This window comes from Mugil cephalus, chromosome 19, assembly GCF_022458985.1.
Source record: "Mugil cephalus isolate CIBA_MC_2020 chromosome 19, CIBA_Mcephalus_1.1, whole genome shotgun sequence".
In the NCBI taxonomy this organism is placed as follows: domain Eukaryota; kingdom Metazoa; phylum Chordata; class Actinopteri; order Mugiliformes; family Mugilidae; genus Mugil; species Mugil cephalus.
Genome location: NC_061788.1, coordinates 1021431 through 1042286, shown reverse-complemented (window position 1 = coordinate 1042286; position 20856 = coordinate 1021431). Strand labels below are relative to the sequence as shown.

Genomic DNA, 20856 nt, shown 5'->3' with positions numbered 1-20856 from the left:
GTGTCTGAGGTTAGATATTGTGTCTGAGGTTAGCCATAGTGTCTGAGGTTAGCCATAGTGTCTGAGGTTAGCCATAGTGTCTGAGGTTAGCTATAGTGTCTGAGGTTAGCTATTGTGTCTGAGGTTAGCCATAGTGTCTGAGGTTAGATATTGTGTCTGAGGTTAGCCATAGTGTCTGAGGTTAGCCATAGTGTCTGAGGTTAGTTATTTGTTGTCTGAGGTTAGCCATAGTGCTGGTCTAGTGTCTGAGGTTAGCTATTGTGTCTGAGGTTAGCCATAGTGTCTGAGGTTAGATATTGTGTCTGAGGTTAGCCATAGTGTCTGAGGTTAGCCATAGTGTCTGAGGTTAGCTATAGTGTCTGAGGTTAGCTATAGTGTCTGAGGTTAGCCATAGTGTCTGAGGTTAGCTATAGTGTCTGAGGTTAGATATAGTGTCTGAGGTTAGCTATAGTGTAACTCAGGAACTCCTTTGTCCCTCGTGCCATCAGGCTCTACACCTCCTCACTGGGGGGAGGAGGAAATAGGCCACAAAGGACAGAAGGGAAGGGGAGGGAGTCACCCCACGCACTGTGCAATATTTGTAATTTAATCTGTTAAGAGTTAATTCATTTATGATACATTGTTTATTTCTCTTATCTATTTTTTGTATCTAGCTGCTGGAAATACAATTTCCCTGAGGGAGTCATCCCAAAGGGATCAATAAAGTTGAGTTTAAGTCAGCTTTATGTATATATTTATATCCTCCAACATAACATTATATCATACATGTATGATATAATGTTATGTTTTTATATACAACCTATTGTTATGTTCTAGTTTTAGCTCCTCAATCTGTTAGTCTCAGATAAAATGAATGAAATGAAATTAACTCAGGGCACAGTCTGAATATTTAAAGGCCTTTTTGTTGTTGAATTTGTTCTGTTCAGGTTCATTATTTAACGCTGTGATTTAACAATAATAATAAAACCATCCCGGCAGATTTTGAAACATGTCCTCGCAACATAACAAACACACGCACACACACGCGCGCACAGAGCCAAGATGGCGGACCCCAGCAGCTCCACCACAACAAACAGGAAGAAGAGTTAAAACTTCCAGACTTTGATCCACTTCGCTCCTTCGTCTCTCCGTGAACACATGAGCCTCTCCCCCCGCCTCTGACCCTCCGACGGCCCGTTTACCGGCTGGCTGCTGCCCGGGATGTGTCCGTGAATCTGCCGCCGTCTGAGGCCGACGTTAAAGGTAAGGAGCTAGCTGTTAGCTCCATGCTAACCGCTTCACTAGCCGGGACGGGCCGGTAACGGCACCAATTTACCGGGGCTGGGGGGTTATAATCCGGTACCGGCACCAATTTACCGGGACTGGAGGGCTTTTATCCGGTAACGGGACTGGGGGGAGGGTTGAGAGCCCGAGGGACGGAGGATTGGTCCAGTTTGAATCCGTAAACGGTAGCTAGCTTCAGATAGCTAACAGGAAGCTAACAGCTAACAACTAACAGCCTGTGTGTGTGTTACAAGGTGTGTTGGTGAGTGTGTGTGTGCACGTGCGAGTGTGTGTGTATTTTGTGTGCATTACAGAGTATGTGTGTGTGTTACACGTCTTTCACACGTATAATCCGGGACACAGGACTTTCAGACCCGGGTCGACCCTCCTTGGTGGTCTTCACCCCCCCATCCCAGGTCTGACCTCCCCCCCCATCCCAGGTCTGACCTCCCCCCCCATCCCACGTCTGACCTCCCCCCCCCCATCCCAGGTCTGACCTCCCTCTGTCAGAGATGTGTCTGTTTTTTCCTCTCTCTCATATGTCATCACGTCGATGGCCTCATCATTACACATTAAAGTCCACTACACTACAGGTAAACAATGGACAACGCTTTCAGTGTGTTGACCTGAACAATGGACGGTCAAATAGACCCTAATGGACCCTAATGCCCCCCCCCCCCAAAGGCTGCAGGTGTCCTGCACAGAGCCTGATATCTGCCTGATATCTGCCCCGGTGGGAACGCTGCTATGATCCATAAGAAGTGGGACATGGACCATATCACTATACAAGCTGTATATAAACACAGGTCACGTGCTTTCCCCTCCATCGGTGCGATTTCCCAAACATGACATTTACCTCTGAATTTCAACAACACTTGTTTGATTGAAAAAAATGGACAAAAACCTCTGGCCTTCACAGATCAGCCTCTTAGGCAGTAGAACAACACTCAGAACAACACATCAGAATGTGACGGGACGTCCAGTGACATCATCAGAATGTGACGGGACGTCCAGTGACATCATCAGAATGTGACGGGACGTTCAGTGACATCATCATAATGTGACAGGACGTTCAGTGACATCATCAGGATGTGGCTTCTAAAGTTTGATGGTAACCGGCAGGAATGACGTCCTGTAGGATGAGTTTATGCTACTGCACTGAGGTAACGTAGGAGCTACGACGTTAGCATGAGACTGGAAACCTCCATCAGCACCAGGCTTCTTCACCCACGTTCTGTTAATCCGTCCATTTCAAATTAAAACGAAGCCAGACTCGAGGTGCGTTTTTTACAGTCCATGTTCAGAAGAGAGATGCTGTTCTTACTGGTTGGAACGGTGGGACGGAGTAATACAAACCCCGGGACAAACTAGTGCGGGCATAGGAATCGAACATCTTCTTTACAGTTCTGGAACCGGACGTTAGGAACTGGTTCCTAGTTGGAACCGGTTCTCGGAGCCCAGCACCAGCTGCAGAGACGCTACTTCCTGAGGAAGCTGAGATCCTTCAACGTGTGCAGGAAGATGCTGGAGATCTTCTACCAGGCTGTTGTGGCCAGAACCCTTTTCTCTGCTGTGGTTCTGGAGGAACAGCATCAGTATTTATGGTGCTGAGCCTGTACATTGCTGCTGCAACTGGGAAATTTCCCAGTTTGGAATTAATAAAGCGCCTGTCTGTCTGTCTGTCTGTCTGTCTCTGTCTGCCTGTCTGTCTGTCTCTGTCTGTCTGTCTCTGTCTCTGTCTGTCTGTCTGTCTGTCTGCCTGTCTGTCTGTCTGCCTGTCTGTCTGTCTGTCTCTGTCTGTCTGTCTCTGTCTCTGTCTGTCTGTCTGCCTGTCTGTCTGTCTGTCTCTGTCTGTCTGTCTGTCTCTGTCTGCCTGTCTCTGTCTGTCTGTCTGTCTGTCTGCCTGTCTGTCTGTCTCTGTCTGCCTGTCTCTGTCTGTCTGTCTGCCTGTCTGTCTGTCTCTGTCTGCCTGTCTGTCTCTGTCTGCCTGTCTGCCTGTCTCTGTCTGCCTGTCTGCCTGTCTGTCGGCCTGTCTCTGTCTGTCTGTCTGTCTCTGTCTGCCTGTCTGCCTGTCTGTCGGCCTGTCTCTGTCTGTCTGCCTGTCTCTGTCTGTCTGTCTGCCTGTCTCTGTCTGTCTGTCTGCCTGTCTCTGTCTGTCTGTCTGCCTGTCTCTGTCTGCCTGCCTGTCTGCCTGTCTCTGTCTGTCTCTGTTGCTGTCTGCTGTCTTGTCTGCTGTGTTGCTGTCTCGTCGTCTGCTGTTCTGTTGGTCTGTGGGGTGGGTCTTGGAGGGTTTGGGTTTGGAGAAGGACATGGCCTGGGGAAAAACTGTTTTGGTGGTTCTAGTCCTGATGGACCCGACCCTGCGACCTAACAGGATTGTACTGAAAGGGAGTGAGCAGGGCTGGGGAGTAGTAAGGTTTGCACTCAATGAAAACTGATTCTTGTGCTGATCAGTAATCATGGGTTATTATATTGCACAGATGCATGTGATGCAAAACGCTGTCGCTGGGGAGAATAATGATGAACCAGTGATGGGAGTAACGGCATTAAAATAAACGGCTAACAGCGTTATTTTTTTCAGTAACGGGGTAAACTAACTAATCTATCCATGAAGACTGATCTCTGAAGGGCACAGAACTTTGTTCAGTTTTCTTTCAAACAAATCAAATATGTTGTTACACGATGGTTAATGAAGCTCATAGATGAACAGTGACTGTGTTTATATCCAGCTTGTACAGTGATCTCACACTTTAACCATCATGGCAGCGCTCTGCATCCGAGGAAAAGGGGAGATTTGGTGGCAGATATCAGGCTCTGTGCAGGACACAGTGATTTATTCTGATATCAGCCTTTAGAAAGAGCAGAGGTTTGACCAGAACATTCCTCAGGTCATCAACAAACTGCAACGTTATCTGTGACGTACGTGATGACGTATGAGGGAGGAACAACAGGCAGCAGCTCTCACAGCGATGTTAAAGCGGTTTATATCTACCAGTCTGAGGTGCAATGAATATTATACGTGTTAGTACGTGTCTATGTAACTAGTTACTTTTAGAGTGGAGTAATTCAGTTACTGACTCAGTTACTTTTTGGGAGAAATAACTAGTAACTATAACTAATTACGTGCCCAACACTGTAAGTAACAATATAATAAGGACAATAATAACATTTGAAAGCCGAGCGAGTCCACGGCAGATGATGAAAAGCAGTTTTTACTATGTAACAGTCATTAAATGGTAACAAATACTCCACAAACAACCAATGGAAAGAACAAACATAGGCCCAAGTTCAACATTTTCTTTTGGCAAAAGAACAAAAAAATCTTCGGGGACAATTGTTGCTATAACAACAAGCTAGCAGGCAGCTTGGAGGAAGCCAAGTGGATTGTGGGTATATTTTTTTATTTATATTTATTAGCAAAACGTTTTTTAATAAAAAATTACAAATGATTTCCGTGAATAAATTAAAATATTTATACTGTGAACCCCCCCATTAAAAAGAACTGACACATTGAAACCGGCAAGAATTTATTTTTCAAAATAAATAGAATTTGTAATTCAGAAAAAAAGATTTTTACACAAATATTTCATGATAATATGTGTAAAAAATTCCCAAAACTTTTTTCCACCCCAGTATTGTGTACACAGTACTGTGTGTGTGTATATATATATATCCAGTCAGGCTGCAGTATCTGCTGCAAAGCATGCTGGGAGGAGGGCTGCCCCTCCCTTCCTCTCTCTCTCTCTGTCTCCTCTGTCTTCTGATTGGCTGCTGGCTGCCGGCTGCTGATTGGCTGCTGCTGTCCCAGCTGACTGTCCTCTCAGAGAGGGAGAGAGGCTGATGGAGGAGACAGCGATGGGGTGAGCTGCCATTTTCTCTTTCTTTATCCAGCATCTCTCCATCCTTTACTCACCCGTCTGTTCTGTTCTCTGTTTGCTGTCTGGAGGGGGGAGGAGGGGAGGAGGGGGGAGGAGGGGAGGAGGGTGGGGGTGGGGATGGGTGGGGGGGGGGGGGGGGGGTGTCTTCATTGTCTGTTGTTCTCGGCCGTTTTCTTCTTTGCATTTAATCTGTTGTGTGGAGTGAGGGAGGATGGAGGGATGGTCGATGGATGGAGAGAAGGGAGGGAGGGGGAGGGAGGGAGGGAGGGGGGAGGGATGATGGGGGATGATGGAGACAGAGGAGAGGAGGGAGAGAAAATGGCCGACTGATGATGGAGGAGGGAGGACGGGAGTGTGTGTGTGTGTGTGTGTGTGTGTGTGTGTGTGTGTGTGTGTGTGTGTGTGGTGTGGGGGGGGGGTGTTCTTCTTCTGTCCTTCACGGCTTCCAGCTGATCTAGTACTCGGGTACTAGTACCTGTCAGTACTGCAGTATTCTCTGGTACCAGTATATGTCAGTACTGCAGTATTCTCTGGTACTAGTATCTGTCAGTACTGCAGTATTCTCTGGTACTAGTATCTGTCAGTGCTGCAATATTCTCTGGTACTAGTACCTCTCAGTACTGCAGTATTCTCTGGTACTAGTACCTCTCAGTATTCTCTGGTACTAGTACCTCTCAGTACTGCAGTATTCTCTGGTACCAGTACATCTCCTCTCAGTACTGCAGTATTCTCTGGTACCAGTACATCTCATCTCAGTACTGCAGTATTCTCTGGTACTTGTACCTGTCAGTACTGCAGTATTCTCTGGTACTAGTACATCTCAGTACTGCAGTATTCTCTGGTACTTGTACCTGTCAGTACTGCAGTATTCTCTGGTACTTGTACCTGTCAGTACTGCAGTATTCTCTGGTACTTGTACCTCTCAGTACTGCAGTATTCTCTGGTACTAGTACCTCTCAGTACTGCAGTATTCTCTGGTACTTGTACCTGTCAGTACTGCAGTATTCTCTGGTACTAGTACCTCTCAGTACTGCAATATTCTCTGGTACTTGTACCTCTCAGTACTGCAGTATTCTCTGGTACTAGTATCTCTCAGTATTCTCTGGTACTAGTACCTCTCAGTACTGCAGTATTCTCTGGTACCAGTACATCTCATCTCAGTACTGCAGCATTCTCTGGTACTAGTACCTGTCAGTACTGCAGTATTCTCTGGTACTAGTACCTGTCAGTACTGCAGTATTCTCTGGTACTAGTATCTGTCAGTGCTGCAATATTCTCTGGTACTAGTACCTCTCAGTACTGCAGTATTCTCTGGTACTTGTACCTGTCAGTACTGCAGTATTCTCTGGTACTAGTATCTGTCAGTGCTGCAATATTCTCTGGTACTTGTACCTCTCAGTACTGCAGTATTCTCTGGTACTAGTATCTCTCAGTATTCTCTGGTACTAGTACCTCTCAGTACTGCAGTATTCTCTGGTACCAGTACATCTCATCTCAGTACTGCAGTATTCTCTGGTACTTGTACCTGTCAGTACTGCAGTATTCTCTGGTACTTGTACCTCTCAGTACTGCAGTATTCTCTGGTACTAGTACCTCTCAGTACTGCAGTATTCTCTGGTACTTGTACCTGTCAGTACTGCAGTATTCTCTGGTACTAGTACCTCTCAGTACTGCAATATTCTCTGGTACTAGTACCTCTCAGTACTGCAGTATTCTCTGGTACTAGTATCTCTCAGTATTCTCTGGTACTAGTACCTCTCAGTACTGCAGTATTCTCTGGTACCAGTACATCTCATCTCAGTACTGCAGCATTCTCTGGTACTAGTACCTGTCAGTACTGCAGTATTCTCTGGTACTAGTACCTGTCAGTACTGCAGTATTCTCTGGTACTAGTACCTGTCAGTACTGCAGTATTCTCTGGTACTAGTATCTGTCAGTGCTGCAATATTCTCTGGTACTAGTACCTCTCAGTACTGCAGTATTCTCTGGTACCAGTACATCTCATCTCAGTACTGCAGCATTCTCTGGTACTAGTATCTGTCAGTGCTGCAATATTCTCTGGTACTAGTACCTCTCAGTACTGCAGTATTCTCTGGTACTTGTACCTGTCAGTACTGCAGTATTCTCTGGTACTAGTACCTCTCAGTACTGCAGTATTCTCTGGTACTAGTATCTCTCAGTATTCTCTGGTACTAGGACCTCTCAGTACTGCAGTATTCTCTGGTACCAGTACATCTCATCTCAGTACTGCAGTATTCTCTGGTACTTGTACCTGTCAGTACTGCAGTATTCTCTGGTACTAGTATCTCTCAGTATTCTCTGGTACTAGTACCTCATAGTACTGCAGTATTCTCTGGTACTAGTATCTCTCAGTACTGCAGTATTCTCTGGTACTAGTATCTCTCAGTACTGCAGTATTCTCTGGTACTAGGACCTCTCAGTACTGCAGTATTCTCTGGTACTTGTACCTGTCAGTACTGCAGTATTCTCTGGTACTTGTACCTGTCGGTACTGCAGTATTCTCTGGTACTAGTACATCTCAGTACTGCGGTATTCTCTGGTACTTGTACCTCTCAGTACTGCAGTATTCTCTGGTACTTGTACCTCTCAGTACTGCAGTATTCTCTGGTACTTGTACCTGTCAGTACTGCAGTATTCTCTGGTACTTGTACCTGTCAGTACTGCAGTATTCTCTGGTACTAGTACCTCTCAGTACTGCAGTATTCTCTGGTACTTGTACCTGTCAGTACTGCAGTATTCTCTGGTACTAGTACCTCTCAGTACTGCAGTATTCTCTGGTACTAGTATCTCTCAGTACTGCAGTATTCTCTGGTACTAGTATCTCTCAGTACTGCAGTATTCTCTGGTACTAGGACCTCTTAGTACTGCAGTATTCTCTGGTACTTGTACCTGTCAGTACTCCAGTATTCTCTAGTACTTGTACCTGTCAGTACTGCAGTATTCTCTGGTACTAGTACATCTCAGTACTGCGGTATTCTCTGGTACTTGTACCTCTCAGTACTGCGGTATTCTCTGGTACTTGTACCTCTCAGTACTGCAGTATTCTCTGGTACTTGTACTTCTCAGTACTGCAGTATTCTCTGGTACCAGTATATGTCAGTACTGCAGTATTCTCTGGTACTTGTACCTGTCAGTACTGCAGTATTCTCTGGTACTAGTACCTCTCAGTACTGCAGTATTCTCTGGTACCAGTATATGTCAGTACTGCAGTATTCTCTGGTACCAGTATATGTCAGTACTGCCTGTGAAATGATGATGATAATAAATAATAAGGTTCATAACAGACGATAAAAACATTAAAACAACCTTGCTGCTGTGATTGTTGCGTTGTTGCTGTGGTTGTTGCTGTGGTTGTTGCTGTGGTTGTTGCTGTGATTGTTGCGTTGTTGCTGTGATTGTTGCTGTGATTGTTGCTGTGATTGTTGCTGTGGTTGTTGCTGTGATTGTTGCGTTGTTGCTGTGATTGTTGTGTTGCTGCTGTGATTGTTGCTGTGATTGTTGCGTTGCTGCTGTGGTTGTTGCTGTGGTTGTTGCTGTGATTGTTGCGTTGCTGCTGTGATTGTTGTGTTGCTGCTGTGGTTCGTATGAATGGAGTGACAGTCGGTCTCTGCGATGCTGCTCAGGACGGATGAGGTGAAGGTGGTTCTAGAGCAGGTCTCAGTGTCTGTTGTGTGGTTGTTGCGTTGTTGTGTTTTCCAGTTCAGACGTGGCTCCTCCAACATGGCGGCGGCGTCGTACGACCAGCTGCTGAGGCAGGTGGAGGTTTTAAAGATGGAGAACTCCAACCTGAGGCAGGAGCTGCAGGACAACTCCAACCACCTGACCAAGCTGGAGACGGAGGCGTCCAACATGAAGGTAGGTGGAACCGAACCTGGACCCCGCACACCTCCACATGTTCTAGAGCGTTCTAGAGCGGTGATCACGCCGTGGCCCCAGAACCATGTTGATCCAGAATGATGTGCTAGAGATTCTAGGTGTTGTTCTAGGTGTTGTTCTAGATGTTGTTCTAGATGTTGTTCTAGGTGTTGTTCTAGAGGTTCTTGATGTTGTTCTAGATGTTGTTCTAGAGATTCTAGATGTGGATGTTGTTGTAGATGTTAATTCAGAGGTTCTAGATGTTGCTCTAGATGTTGTTCTAGATGTTGTTCTAGATGTTGTTCTAGAGGTTCTTGATGTTGTTCTAGAAGTTCTACATGTGGATGCTGTTCTAGATGTTGTTCTAGATGTTGTTCTGGAGGTTCTAGATGTTAATTCAGAGGTTGTAGATGTTGTTCTAGGGGTTCTAGATGTTGTTCTAGGTGTTGTTCTAGAGGTTCTAGATGTGGATGTTCTTCTAGATGTTAATTTGGAGGTTCTAGATGTTGTTTTGGATGTTCTAGATGATGTTCTAGATGTTGTACTAGAGGTTCTAGATGATGTTCTAGATGTTGTTCTAGATGTGGATGTTGTTCTAGATGTTAATTTGGAGGTTCTAGATATTGTTTTGGATGTTGTTCTAGATGTTGTTTTGGATGTTTTAGATGTTGTTTTGGATGTTCTAGATGATGTTCTAGATGTTCTAGATGTTGTTCTAGATGTTGTTCCAGAGCTGTGGTCACAATGTTTCATCTCTGTGTAAAACTGTGGATCCAGAACTAAAGCTCAGACTGAATGTTTCCTCTTCTTCACCTTCACTAACTCATCTATAGACCTTACACCCCCCCCCCCCCCTTCCTCGCCCAGAATAGACCTCTGGTATTTCCACCAATCACGCGCTGTCCCTGAGAATGAGCTCCTTGTTGTTGTTCAGAGTGAGACTTCATTGTGAGGATCTTTGGTCCAGAAGAAACGAGTCGGAGTGAGCTGTCTGTCTTTTCTCTTTCTTCATCCTTTCTCTTCGTCTCTGTTTCACTCGTTTTTATTTATATTTTTCTCCCGTTCCATTTGTTGCTTTTCAGTCGTGCCGTCTCGTTGTCTCTGGTTTCTTATTGTCCGTCACTTCCTGTTTCCTCTTTCCTGTTTGGTGGATGTTAGTTTCCGTCATGTCGCTGTTTGAGCGCTGCAGATTGATCGTGGTGAGTAGAGATGGACGCGATGTATCAGCTGACGGGTCAAATAGACTGAACCACTTGTTGTTCTTCTGTTGTGTAAACAGGAAGTGCTGAAGCAGCTGCAGGGCACCATAGAAGAAGAACCCGGAGAGGTGTCTGGATCTCAGCTGGAGCTCATTGAAAGACTCAAAGGTGAATGAAACAAACGCTCCTGAACGCAGCTTTACAACTCCTGAAGATTGCGGATGTGTCCTTTTGCTTTGTATATAAAAATAAACCGGATCATATGTTCACAGCAGAGAGAAGAAATGTCTCTGTCTCACGTAATTAAAAATCTAAAAGAAAGAAACCAGGTAGAAACAGAAAGAAACTTACCCTGACGAACCGTCTCTCCTCCAGAGATGAGCCTGGATTCACCAGGCTTCAAGTCCAGGCCCAGGCCTCCTCTGCCCCCCTCTTCCTCCTCCAGCTCGGCCTCCTCTGGTTCTGGAGGAGCAGCCGGAGGTCCGGGAGGTTCTGGAGGTCCAGGAGGTTCTGGAGGTTCTGGAGGTCTGGTTCCCCTGGTGACCGTCCCCTTCCCCATGAGAGGACTGTCGTCTGCTGGCAGAGACGAACACGACCACTGCCTGGAGGAGCTGGAGAAGGAGAGGTACTGGGGCTGGTTCTGGTTCTGGTTCTAAGGCTGGTTCTGCTTCTAGGGCTGGTTCTACGTGTGTTCTGTCTGTGTGGATGCTGCTCTGTGATTGGCTGCTGTACAATGACAGGTCTCTCCTATTGGCTGAGCTGGAGAAGGAGGAGAAGGATAAGGACTGGTACTACACTCAACTCCAGAACCTGACCAAGAGGATCGACAGCCTTCCCCTGGCCGAGAACGTAAGACACCATCAGCTGATGACCAGCTGGCCCGGCCGCTGTGATGAGAGGCTCTGATTGGTCGCTGTTGTCTCAGTTCACTCTGCAGACGGACATGAGGCGGCGGCAGCTGGAGTTTGAGGCTCGGCAGATCCGGTCGGCCATGGAGCAGCAGCTGGGTTCCTGTCAGGAGATGGAGAAGAGAGCTCAGGTAGGTGGAGCTCATTTGGCCCTGGCCAATAGCAGACTACCTAAGGGGTGGGGCCTAGAAGTCAGGAAGTGAACTAATGAGGGAGCTAAACCTTTTCACCATGTGTTTTTAGAGGCGTGTGTCTCGTATCCAGCAGATAGAGAAGGACATCCTTCGACTGGGAGCACGGCTACAGGTAACCACACCTGTAAAGGGTAACCACACCTGTCAGGGTAACCACACCTGTCAGGGTAACCACACCTGTCAGGGTAACCACACCTATCAGGGGTAACCACACCTGTCAAGGGAACCACACCTATCAGGGGTAACCACACCTGTCAAGGGAACCACACCTGTGTGTGACCTGTTATCTGAGCCTCTGAGTTTCTCTCTCCAGGTGGAGGACCCTCAGGGGGCGAGTGATGGCGCGGGATTGGCTGGAGCTCAGGTGAGCGTCGCCTGGTTGGACATTAACGTTTCTGTTTGTCGTTTCTATTCTTTAACATTATGTTTCTTCTCCAGAGCTCCAGCCGCTTGGACCACGAGCCGACCAATGAGATGGCTTTCTCTGTGCCTCGACGAATCATCACCAGCCACCTGGGGACGAAGGTAAGTCTGCCCAGCAGCAGGCGACGTCATCATGATAACTGTTCGTCAAAGCAGGTGGAGGTGGAGACATTAGGACACTAGGTGGAGATGGTGTCCAGCCTGCTGCCCCTGTAATTGCCCCTGTAATTGCCCCTTCAGGTGGAGATGGTGTACAGCCTGCTGTCCATGCTGGGGACTCACGATAAGGACGACATGTCCCGGACTCTTCTGGCCATGTCCAGCTCTCAGGACTCGTGCATCGCCATGCGTCAGTCCGGCTGCCTCCCACTGCTCATCCAGCTGCTGCATGGCAACGACAAGGACTCCCTGTTGCTAGGTAACCACTGGTTTACACAGTGGGCGTCCTCACGGCAACTCTTCAGGCGTTCATTGTTTACGTGTGGTCGCCTAGGTAACTCAAGGGGCAGTAAGGAGGCGCGAGCACGAGCGTCGGCGGCACTGCACAATATCGTCCACAGTCAGCCGGACGACAAGCGAGGACGCCGCGAGATCAGAGTGCTCCACCTACTGGAGCAGGTCCGCCATTACTGCGAGGCCTGCTGGGGCTGGCAGGAGCTCCATGAGAGGGGAGTGGACCAGGACGACAACCCCAGTAAGACCAGCACACGCATGATGACGTGTAACGTATAGTGTGATCGCGTGATGGCGTGATGGTTTGATGTGTAACGTGGCGTGATGTGTTCAGTGCCGTCTCCAGTGGAGCATCAGATCTGTCCGGCCGTCTGCGTCCTCATGAAACTCTCCTTCGATGAAGAGCATCGCCACGCCATGAACGAGCTAGGTGGGTTTAAGGTTTACTGGCTGGTCTAAGGTTTACTGGCTGGTTTATATTATATGTGGTGTGGGTTCTTCTTCCTGGCAGGAGGCCTGCAGGCGGTGGCTGAGCTGCTCCAGGTGGACTGTGAGATGTTCGGTCTGAGCAGCGATCACTACAGCGTCACCCTGAGGCGCTACGCTGGCATGGCACTCACCAACCTCACCTTCGGAGACGTAGCCAATAAGGTGAGACCGTCTCCACGTCTCCTTAACGTCTTTCTCACGTCATCGTCTTCTTCATGTTTTTTCCTCGTCCTCTCTCGGTCCCTCCAGGCAACACTGTGTTCCATGAAAGGCTGCATGAGGGCGATGGTGGCTCAGCTCAAGTCTGAGAGTGAAGACCTGCAGCAGGTGAGTTCAGCCGTGAACGTTCCAGGTGATAGCCAGTGTCTGTTCCAGGTGATAGCCAGTGTCTGTTCCAGGTGATAGCCAGTGTGGTGTGTGTTCCAGGTGATAGCCAGTGTCCTGAGGAACTTGTCCTGGCGTGCTGATGTCAACAGTAAGAAGACTCTGCGTGAGGTCGGCAGCGTCCGGGCGCTGATGGGATGCGCTCTCGAGGTGCAGAAGGTAAAGACGAGGTCTTCACACATTTATTGACAGGGATCTAGTTCCTGGTGTGTGATTGCCTGGTTTCTGTTCCAGGAGTCGACCCTGAAGTCCGTCCTCAGTGCCCTCTGGAACCTGTCGGCTCATTGCACCGAGAACAAGGCCGACATCTGTGCCGTGGATGGTGCCTTGGCATTCCTGGTGGGAACGCTGACCCATCGCAGCCACACCAACACACTTGCCATCATCGAGAGCGGAGGCGGCATCCTCCGGAACGTTTCCAGCCTCATCGCCACCAATGAGGCGCACAGGTCAGTCCCCTGGTAGACCAGAGATGGGACCAGTCTAATGTCTGCAGGCGCTGACTCCCTGCTTCTTGTCTTTCAGGCAGATACTGCGTGAACACAGCTGCCTGCCGACGCTGCTGCAGCATCTGAAGTCCCACAGCCTGACCATCGTGTCCAACGCCTGTGGGACGCTCTGGAACCTGTCGGCCAGAGACGCCAAAGACCAGGAGGCTCTGTGGGAGCTGGGAGCTGTGGGCATGCTGCGTAACCTCATCCACTCCCGCCATAAAATGATCGCCATGGGCAGCGCCGCCGCACTACGCAACCTCATGGCCAACCGCCCAGCGCGCTACAAGGACACCAGTGTGGTGTCTCCGGGTGCTGGCGCCCCATCGCTGCACGCCCGCAAACAGAAGGCGCTGTTCGAGGAGCTGGATGCGCAGCAGCTGTCGGAAACCTTCGACAACATCGACAACCTGAGCCCCAAGGCAGCGCACCGGAAGGGGCGGGGCTGTAACGGCACTGGAGGAGGCAGCACAACGCGCTCCTACGCCAACACGCCGGTTCTGTCGAGCCCAAAGAACGCAGACGGCTCGAAGCGTCCCAGCGAGGAGACGCCGTTCCCACGGCCGGCGTTCCCGCCCAGCGTCCGGGCGTCCAGCGACAGCCTCAACAGTGTGACCAGCGCTGACGGCTACGGCAATCGAGGCAAGACCAAACCATCAGCAGAGCCATTCTACTCCTCTGACGAGAGCGCCGCCAACAAGTGCTGCGTCTACAGGAAGTACCCGGCCGACCTCGCACACAAGATCCGCAGCGCCAACCACATGGCTGACGATGACGGCGCCGACTTGGACACGCCCATCAACTACAGCCTAAAGTACTCGGACGAGCAGCTGAACTCTGGGAGACAGAGTCCGAGTCATCGCGGCAGCATCGAGAGCGATGACGACAGTGGTGAACAGGACAGCCGGCTGAGGAGGAGCGATGCAGGCGAAACGCCACCGAGTAGCGGCCGCATGGCGTCGGCGCCGCGCTACGTCGTCACTGCAACTTCAAACTACAGCGACGGCTCTCCGGCCGAGCAGCCGATCGACTACAGCCTGAAATACGGTGCTGACGCCGCCCGCAAACCACTGTTCAAGCCCGAGGAAGCCACTGCTGCCCTCGCTCCAACCCACTCGTCCTCCAGCAAGCTCCGCCCCCCACCTCCCCCCGTCAGGACGAAGACCAATCAAGAGTCCACTCAGACCTACTGCGTCGAGGACACGCCCATCTGCTTCTCCAGAGGCAGCTCGCTGTCCTCGCTGTCTTCGGAGGAGGACGAGGACGGCGATGTCCTGAGGAAGAGGAGGGGCGCCGGCAACGACTACCCGACACTTCCTGTTGGCAAGAAGGATGAAGAGCAGCAGCAGCGCCGGCAGCAGAAGGAGGCGGAAAGTCAGACTGCCGCCGCCGCCGCTGTCCCCGCCTCCCGGGGGAGGCGAGGTCACCACCACCACCACGGTCACCATCACCACGTGACATCGTCATCGGGCGCCAGGACTCCTAAAAGCCCGCCGGAGCCGCCCTACGCTCAGGAGACGCCGCTGATGTTCAGCCGCTGCACCTCAGTCAGTTCCCTCGACAGCTTCTCCACGTCCTCCATCGCCAGCTCAGTACGCTCCAGCGAGCCCTGCAGTGGCGTGCCGAGTGGCGTGGTCAGCCCCAGCGACCTCCCCGACAGCCCTGGACAAACCATGCCGCCGAGCCGTGCCAAGACGCCGCCGCTGGCCCCGCCCACCCAGAAAACCCAGCAGGAGGACGCCACGAAGAAGAAGAAGGACGAGGAGGAGAGCAGTGCTGACGTGCTGCTGCACTTCGCCACCGAGAGCACGCCATATGGCTTCTCGGGTGCCTCCAGTCTGAGCGCGCTCAGTCTGGACGAGCCGTTCATCGTAGCAGAGATGAAGGAGGAAGAGGAAGACGAGGAAGAGGGCGGGGCTCAGGGTCGGAAGGAGGAGTCTAAACCGATCCTTGATGAATCTGACGATGACGACGACATCCTGGAGGCTTGCATCAGCATGGCCATGCCCAAGTCGTCACGGAAACCAAAGAAACAGCAGCAAGCTTTGCCACGGAAACCGAGCCAACTTCCCGTCTACAAGATCCTCCCCCCGCAGAGCCGCAGCCAACCGCAGCAGAGGAAGGACGCGGCTCCACCCCCGGAGGAGGTGCCGAGAGTTTACTGCGTGGAGGGAACGCCGCTCAACTTCTCCACCGCCACCTCGCTGAGTGACCTTACCATAGACTCCCCGCCCAATGAGGAGGCGGCACTCATAGCCCCTCCCTCCTCCGCCCCCAGTAGGCGGGCTGGCTTTCCTGAGGGTGAGAACGGCGACGACATCCTCGCCGAGTGCATCAGCGCTGCGATGCCCAAAGCCAAACCCAGGAAACCGGTCAGAGCGGCCAACGGCGAGCAGCTGCAAGCCCCGCCCCTCCCCCCACCCCTCCCCCCTGCAGCCCCACCTCTTCTTGGCCCACAGCAGCAGAAAAAGAAACCCACCTCGCCCGTGAAGCCGATGCCTCAGCGGGTCACCATAGCAACCACCGCCAAAGCCAAACCCGGGTTTGCCTTCGACTCGCCGCGTCATTACACACCCATCGAGGGAACGCCATGCTGCTTCTCACGCAACGACTCTCTGAGCTCCCTGGACTTCGATGAAGATGACGGCGAGAAGGACGAAGAGGACAAGAGGACAAAGGAGGAAGGTCGGAGGAGGAAGCAGCAGACGGCGGCCATCTTCCCTCGCACCAAACCCAGTGCCAGCCAGACGGCGACGGACGAGAAGCAGAAGTTTGCCATCGAGGACACGCCCGTCTGCTTCTCCAGAAACTCGTCGCTGAGCTCGCTGAGCGACATCGACCAGGAGAACAACAACAAGGAGTTCGCTCCACCACCAGAAAAACAAGATGGAGGCAAGGCTGGAGCCAAGACTCCGCCTCCTGCACAGGTGAGCCCCAACATGGAGGAAATCTCTGCTTCTGGATCGTATCATGAGCTCAATGGTAGAATGTGATGACGTCCAGGAGAAATAAAATGTCCAAAGGTTGAATTGTGTGTACGTTGCCTCCTGTAGTGAATCAGTAGCATTTTGGAGCCAGATTCACTTTAAGAGGTAAAAACCCAACGTGGAGGAACTTTGGGTTCTTTGGTTTGATCCTAATGTCCAGATGGAGAGTGGACCTGGTTCTGTTTCACTAGAACCTTTGGAGAACATGTGAGCTCTGTGGTATTTCTAGAGACTCTGGTCCAGTCTGGCCCAGGTCTGGTCCAGGTCTGGTCCAGGTCTGGTCCAGGTCTTAGGTCTGGTCCAGGTCTGGTCCAGGTCTAGTCCAGGTCTGGTCCAGGTCTGGTCCAGGTCTGATCCAGGTCTAGTCCAGGTCTGGTCCAGGTCTTAGGTCTAGTCCAGGTCTGGTCCAGGTCTGGTCCAGGTCTGGTCCAGGTCTTAGGTCTGGTCCAGGTCTAGTCCAGGTCTAGTCCAGGTCTAGTCCAGGTCTTAGGTCTGGTCCAGGGGTGGATGGATGAGTTCAGAATGATGTCTTTGATATCAGGTGGTTTCTAGTCTCTAATCTAAAAGACATTTTAGTTCATCATTAATCGATCAGACGCAGGAACATCAGTGTGACCTCAGGTAACGTCTATGTCCTCTACAGGTGGAATCAAAGTCCCGCCCCCCTGTGGCCAGTGGCTACGCCCCCAAAGCCTTCCATGTGGAGGACACGCCCGTCTGCTTCTCCAGGAACTCGTCTCTCAGTTCTCTGAGTATTGACTCGGAGGACGACCTGCTGCAGGAGTGCATCAGCTCTGCGATGCCCAAGAAGAAGAAGAAGGCCGCCGCCTCCGTGCCTCCTCCCGACTCCATGGCCGACGACAGCATTCTGGCAGAGGAGGAGCCTTCAGAGGTGCCGAGAAGCCCCGCCTCCCCAGATTCCGAGTCCTTTGATTGGAAGGCCATCCAAGAAGGTGCCAATTCCATTGTGAGCAGCCTGAACGCCGCCGCCGCCGCCTCGTCGCTGTCCCGCCAGCCGTCCTCAGACTCCGACTCGGTCCTGTCCCTGAAGTCTGTCGGCTCGCCGTTCCACCTGCCGGCGGCCAACAATAACGCCGAGGAGGAGGTGGAGAGAAAGGAGGAGGTGAAGCGAGGTGCCAGGATCCTAAAGGCCGGAGAGCGTAGCTCGCTGGAGGCCAGAAAGAAGGAGGAGGAGGAGGAGGAGGAGGCAAAGGCTCTGAAGGGCGGGAAGAAGGTTTACAGGAGTCTGATCACAGGAAAGCCCAGAGCAGAGCCGGCGGCCAGGGGGCGGAGCAAACCCAGGCCATCGGGCATCAGCAAAGCTCCAGGAGGAGCCGACAACTCTGACAGAGGGGGCGGGACTTCGCGGGACTCCACCCCCTCTCGCTCTGTCTCATCAGCCAATCAGAAAGGAGGAAAGCTACTGCAGACGCCGCGCACGGCATCTCCAGCGTCACCATCACCGTCACCATCACCTGCTTCTAGAGCCACCAAACAGAGCGTGGCACCGAGGAGCAGCGCCGGCATCCCCAGGAGCGAATCGGCTACGAGGTTCACCGCCGCCAAGAAGCAGAAGGCGGAGCCTGAGAAGCCAGCGCTGGTCCGTCAGTCGACGTTCATCAAAGAAGCTCCGAGTCCGACCTTGAAGAGGAAGCTCGAGGAGTCGGCGGCGCCAGCGCCAGAGTCGCCATCGAGCCCTGACACACCGCTACCGGCCGCAAGCACACGGAGACACGACAGCAACCGCTCCCACTCCGAGAGTCCGTCACGTCCACAGGAAGTGACATCATCGCGCTTCAGCCGCACCGGCACCTGGAAGAAGGAGAACGGCGGTGGAGGTGGCAGCAACGGCGGGAAACACTCGACATCGTTGCCACGCGTGGGAACATGGAAGAGGACGGGAAGCTCCTCGTCGGTGCTGTCAGCCTCATCGGAGTCCAGCGAGAAGGGGCGGAGCGAGGAGGAGGGCGCTGCCAGGTCCAAGGGAACATGGCGGAAGGCAAAGAGCGGCGGTGACTCGGCGGCCGGCCGCAGCCTCACCGACAAATCGGAAGACGTGTGGGTTCGTCTGGAGGACTGTCCTGTCAACAACCCACGCTCCTCCTCTTCCTGCTCAGCCCGGTCACCCTCCGCCACCAACGCCCCGCCCATCATCGACAGCCCCGCCCCCTCAAAGATCCCCTCCTCCTCCTCTTCGTCTTCCTCCAACCTCAATCTACGCAGGAGCTGTGAGAGTCTGGACGAGAAGCCGCCACCACCCGAACGCCAACCGCAGCAGCAGCAGCAGCAACAACAACAACAACAACAACAACAGCAACAACAACAACCGCAGCAGCAGCAGCAACAACGTGGTCAGCAGCGCAGCGGCGCCGTGGCGGCCCGTGTCAGCCCCTTCAACTACACGCCAAGCCCACGGAAGGGCAGCTCTGAGGCCACCGCCACCACCACAGCAACCACCACCACGGTGACGGCGGCGCCAACTCGTCCGTCACTCATTCCCACACCGGTCACCAAGAAACGTGAACCGAAGGGCGGAGAGGGCGGAGCGGGCGGAGCCAGCGGCGGCGGCGGCGGCGAACGAGGCTCGTACATTGTGACGTCGGTTTAGAGAAACTACTGACAAAATAAAATGGCTGTCGCGGCTGAAACAGCTGATTAAACATGTAAATAAACAGGAAGTGAATCAGTATTTAAGTGATGGCCCCACCCCCTCCTCCTCATTGGCTCCTCTCACCTGTCCGTCAAGCTTCTTTATTCAACGAGGAAACATTTACTAAACTTTTTATGTTTTTATACCAATGATGTGTAGCGCTTAGCCCCGCCTCCTGCATGGCCCCGCCCCCTATCTGACAGACCATGATGATGATGATGATGTTTGCTAACTGTAACGTCTGAGCTCGTTCAGCTCTTTTAACAGTTTAGTTATGAACAAAATGGGTCACTGATCAGTTGTTGATCATCTGTTGTTGATTTTTGTTCTCATCACTGTTTTTCTTTCTTTGAAACTTGGCTGAAGACTTCCTGCTCTGTTGCCTTGGAAACAGATAACACTGTAAAGCGTAAGTTATTGCTGTAAACCTGAGAACTCTGAAGCACATAATTTAAAACTGGTTTAAAACGTTTTATGTTCAATAAAGTCAGACACTCCAGCTCCATCTGTTTGTCTGCTTACGGACACGTTACCATGGATACGACGTCCATCATTCAGCCGATCAGATCAGGTGTCTGGTAGCTCCGCCTCCTCATTATAAACCAGCCCTGGGTCTGAAATCGGTCCCTCCTCCCTGTCGGGTTTCTCTATATCTGGGTGGGAAAACTTTGACTCTTGGGCCACAACGGGTCCTAAACGTAGTCAGACGGGGCGGGAGCAGATGGTTGTAGGGTTTGTGAACTAATGGAAATGACTTTAAACCCCATAACATCAACGTTTTGGGCCTTTAATAGGTAGTAAAGCATGAATATCCAATCACAGTAGAGGAACTCACGTTCAGTTTCAGTGGGAGCTGTGTTGTTGGGTGAATGCAAACAAAAAACTCGCTGAGTCTGTAAATTAGCCATCAACCTCTCAGCAGTAGCCGTCTGCTCTTGTGCTGACTGCTTGTTAGCATAGTTAGCATGCTTGTTAGCATAGTTAGCATGCTTCAAAGCATGTGAAGAAGAGAGTTAATACACCCAACAAAGGAGTGCCATCTGCTGGGGAAACGTGGGCATTGCATGGAAAGTGCAAAATGAATGAGGTTTATTCATATTGTTTAATTTAATTTAATCATATAGTTTGACGGCCTGATTAAAGAGCCTAACGGGTCATATATGGTCCATGAGCCGTAGTTTGCTCATGTCTGCTCTATGTAGTGACACATTATAATTTACACATTACTAACATGGAATACGTGATGATTTTATAAACAAATGTGCGTGATCATGAAATAAAAAATAAAGTTTTTTTTTCTTTTTTTAAAAAGTTCTTTGCAACAAACTTCAAAATCTGTCGCTAACGGCAACTAGAGACGCAATGTATGATCTCATCTCTACAGCTTGATCCTGCACTGGGGTCGTGGGGGTTGATGGAATAATGCATGATGGGATATCCAATACTATGCAATTCAATTTATATAGCACCAATAACAACACAAATTGTCTCAAGACGCTTCATAAAAACCAGCCTGAAACCTGAAGGAAAAACTCCCTTTAACAGGAAGAAAGTATCGATTATTATTAATCACGTTTTGACTTCGACGCCCAGTTCTGTCCCTCTGGAGCCTCTAGCGGCCACACGATGAACTGCAGTTTCTTACACTTCCGCATTCATCG

General features: G+C 51.0%; 1 protein-coding gene across 1 annotated transcript; it reads left to right on the top strand.

Moving 5' to 3' along the window:
- Positions 1-1016: 1016 nt before the first annotated feature.
- apc (APC regulator of WNT signaling pathway) lies at positions 1017-19694 on the top strand. The gene is made up of 18 exons (XM_047570764.1): positions 1017-1242; positions 8862-9017; positions 10297-10384; positions 10592-10841; positions 10957-11065; positions 11142-11255; positions 11368-11430; positions 11632-11682; positions 11757-11843; positions 11982-12159; positions 12235-12435; positions 12529-12624; positions 12706-12845; positions 12933-13010; positions 13110-13226; positions 13302-13516; positions 13593-16485; positions 17189-19694. Exons 2-18 carry the CDS (start codon positions 8883-8885, stop codon positions 19151-19153), a joined length of 6780 nt encoding a protein of 2259 aa, XP_047426720.1. The 5' UTR covers positions 1017-1242; positions 8862-8882; the 3' UTR covers positions 19154-19694.
- Positions 19695-20856: the final 1162 nt, after the last annotated feature.

Coding starts and splice junctions, on each gene's coding strand:
- apc (XM_047570764.1), top strand. CDS start 8,883: ATGGCGGCGGCGTCGTACGACCAGCTGCTGAGGCAGGTGGAGGTTTTA. Junction 11,256..11,367: donor AGATGGAGAAGAGAGCTCAG/GTAGGTGGAGCT, acceptor ATGTGTTTTTAG/AGGCGTGTGTCTCGTATCCA. Junction 16,486..17,188: donor AGACTCCGCCTCCTGCACAG/GTGAGCCCCAAC, acceptor TGTCCTCTACAG/GTGGAATCAAAGTCCCGCCC.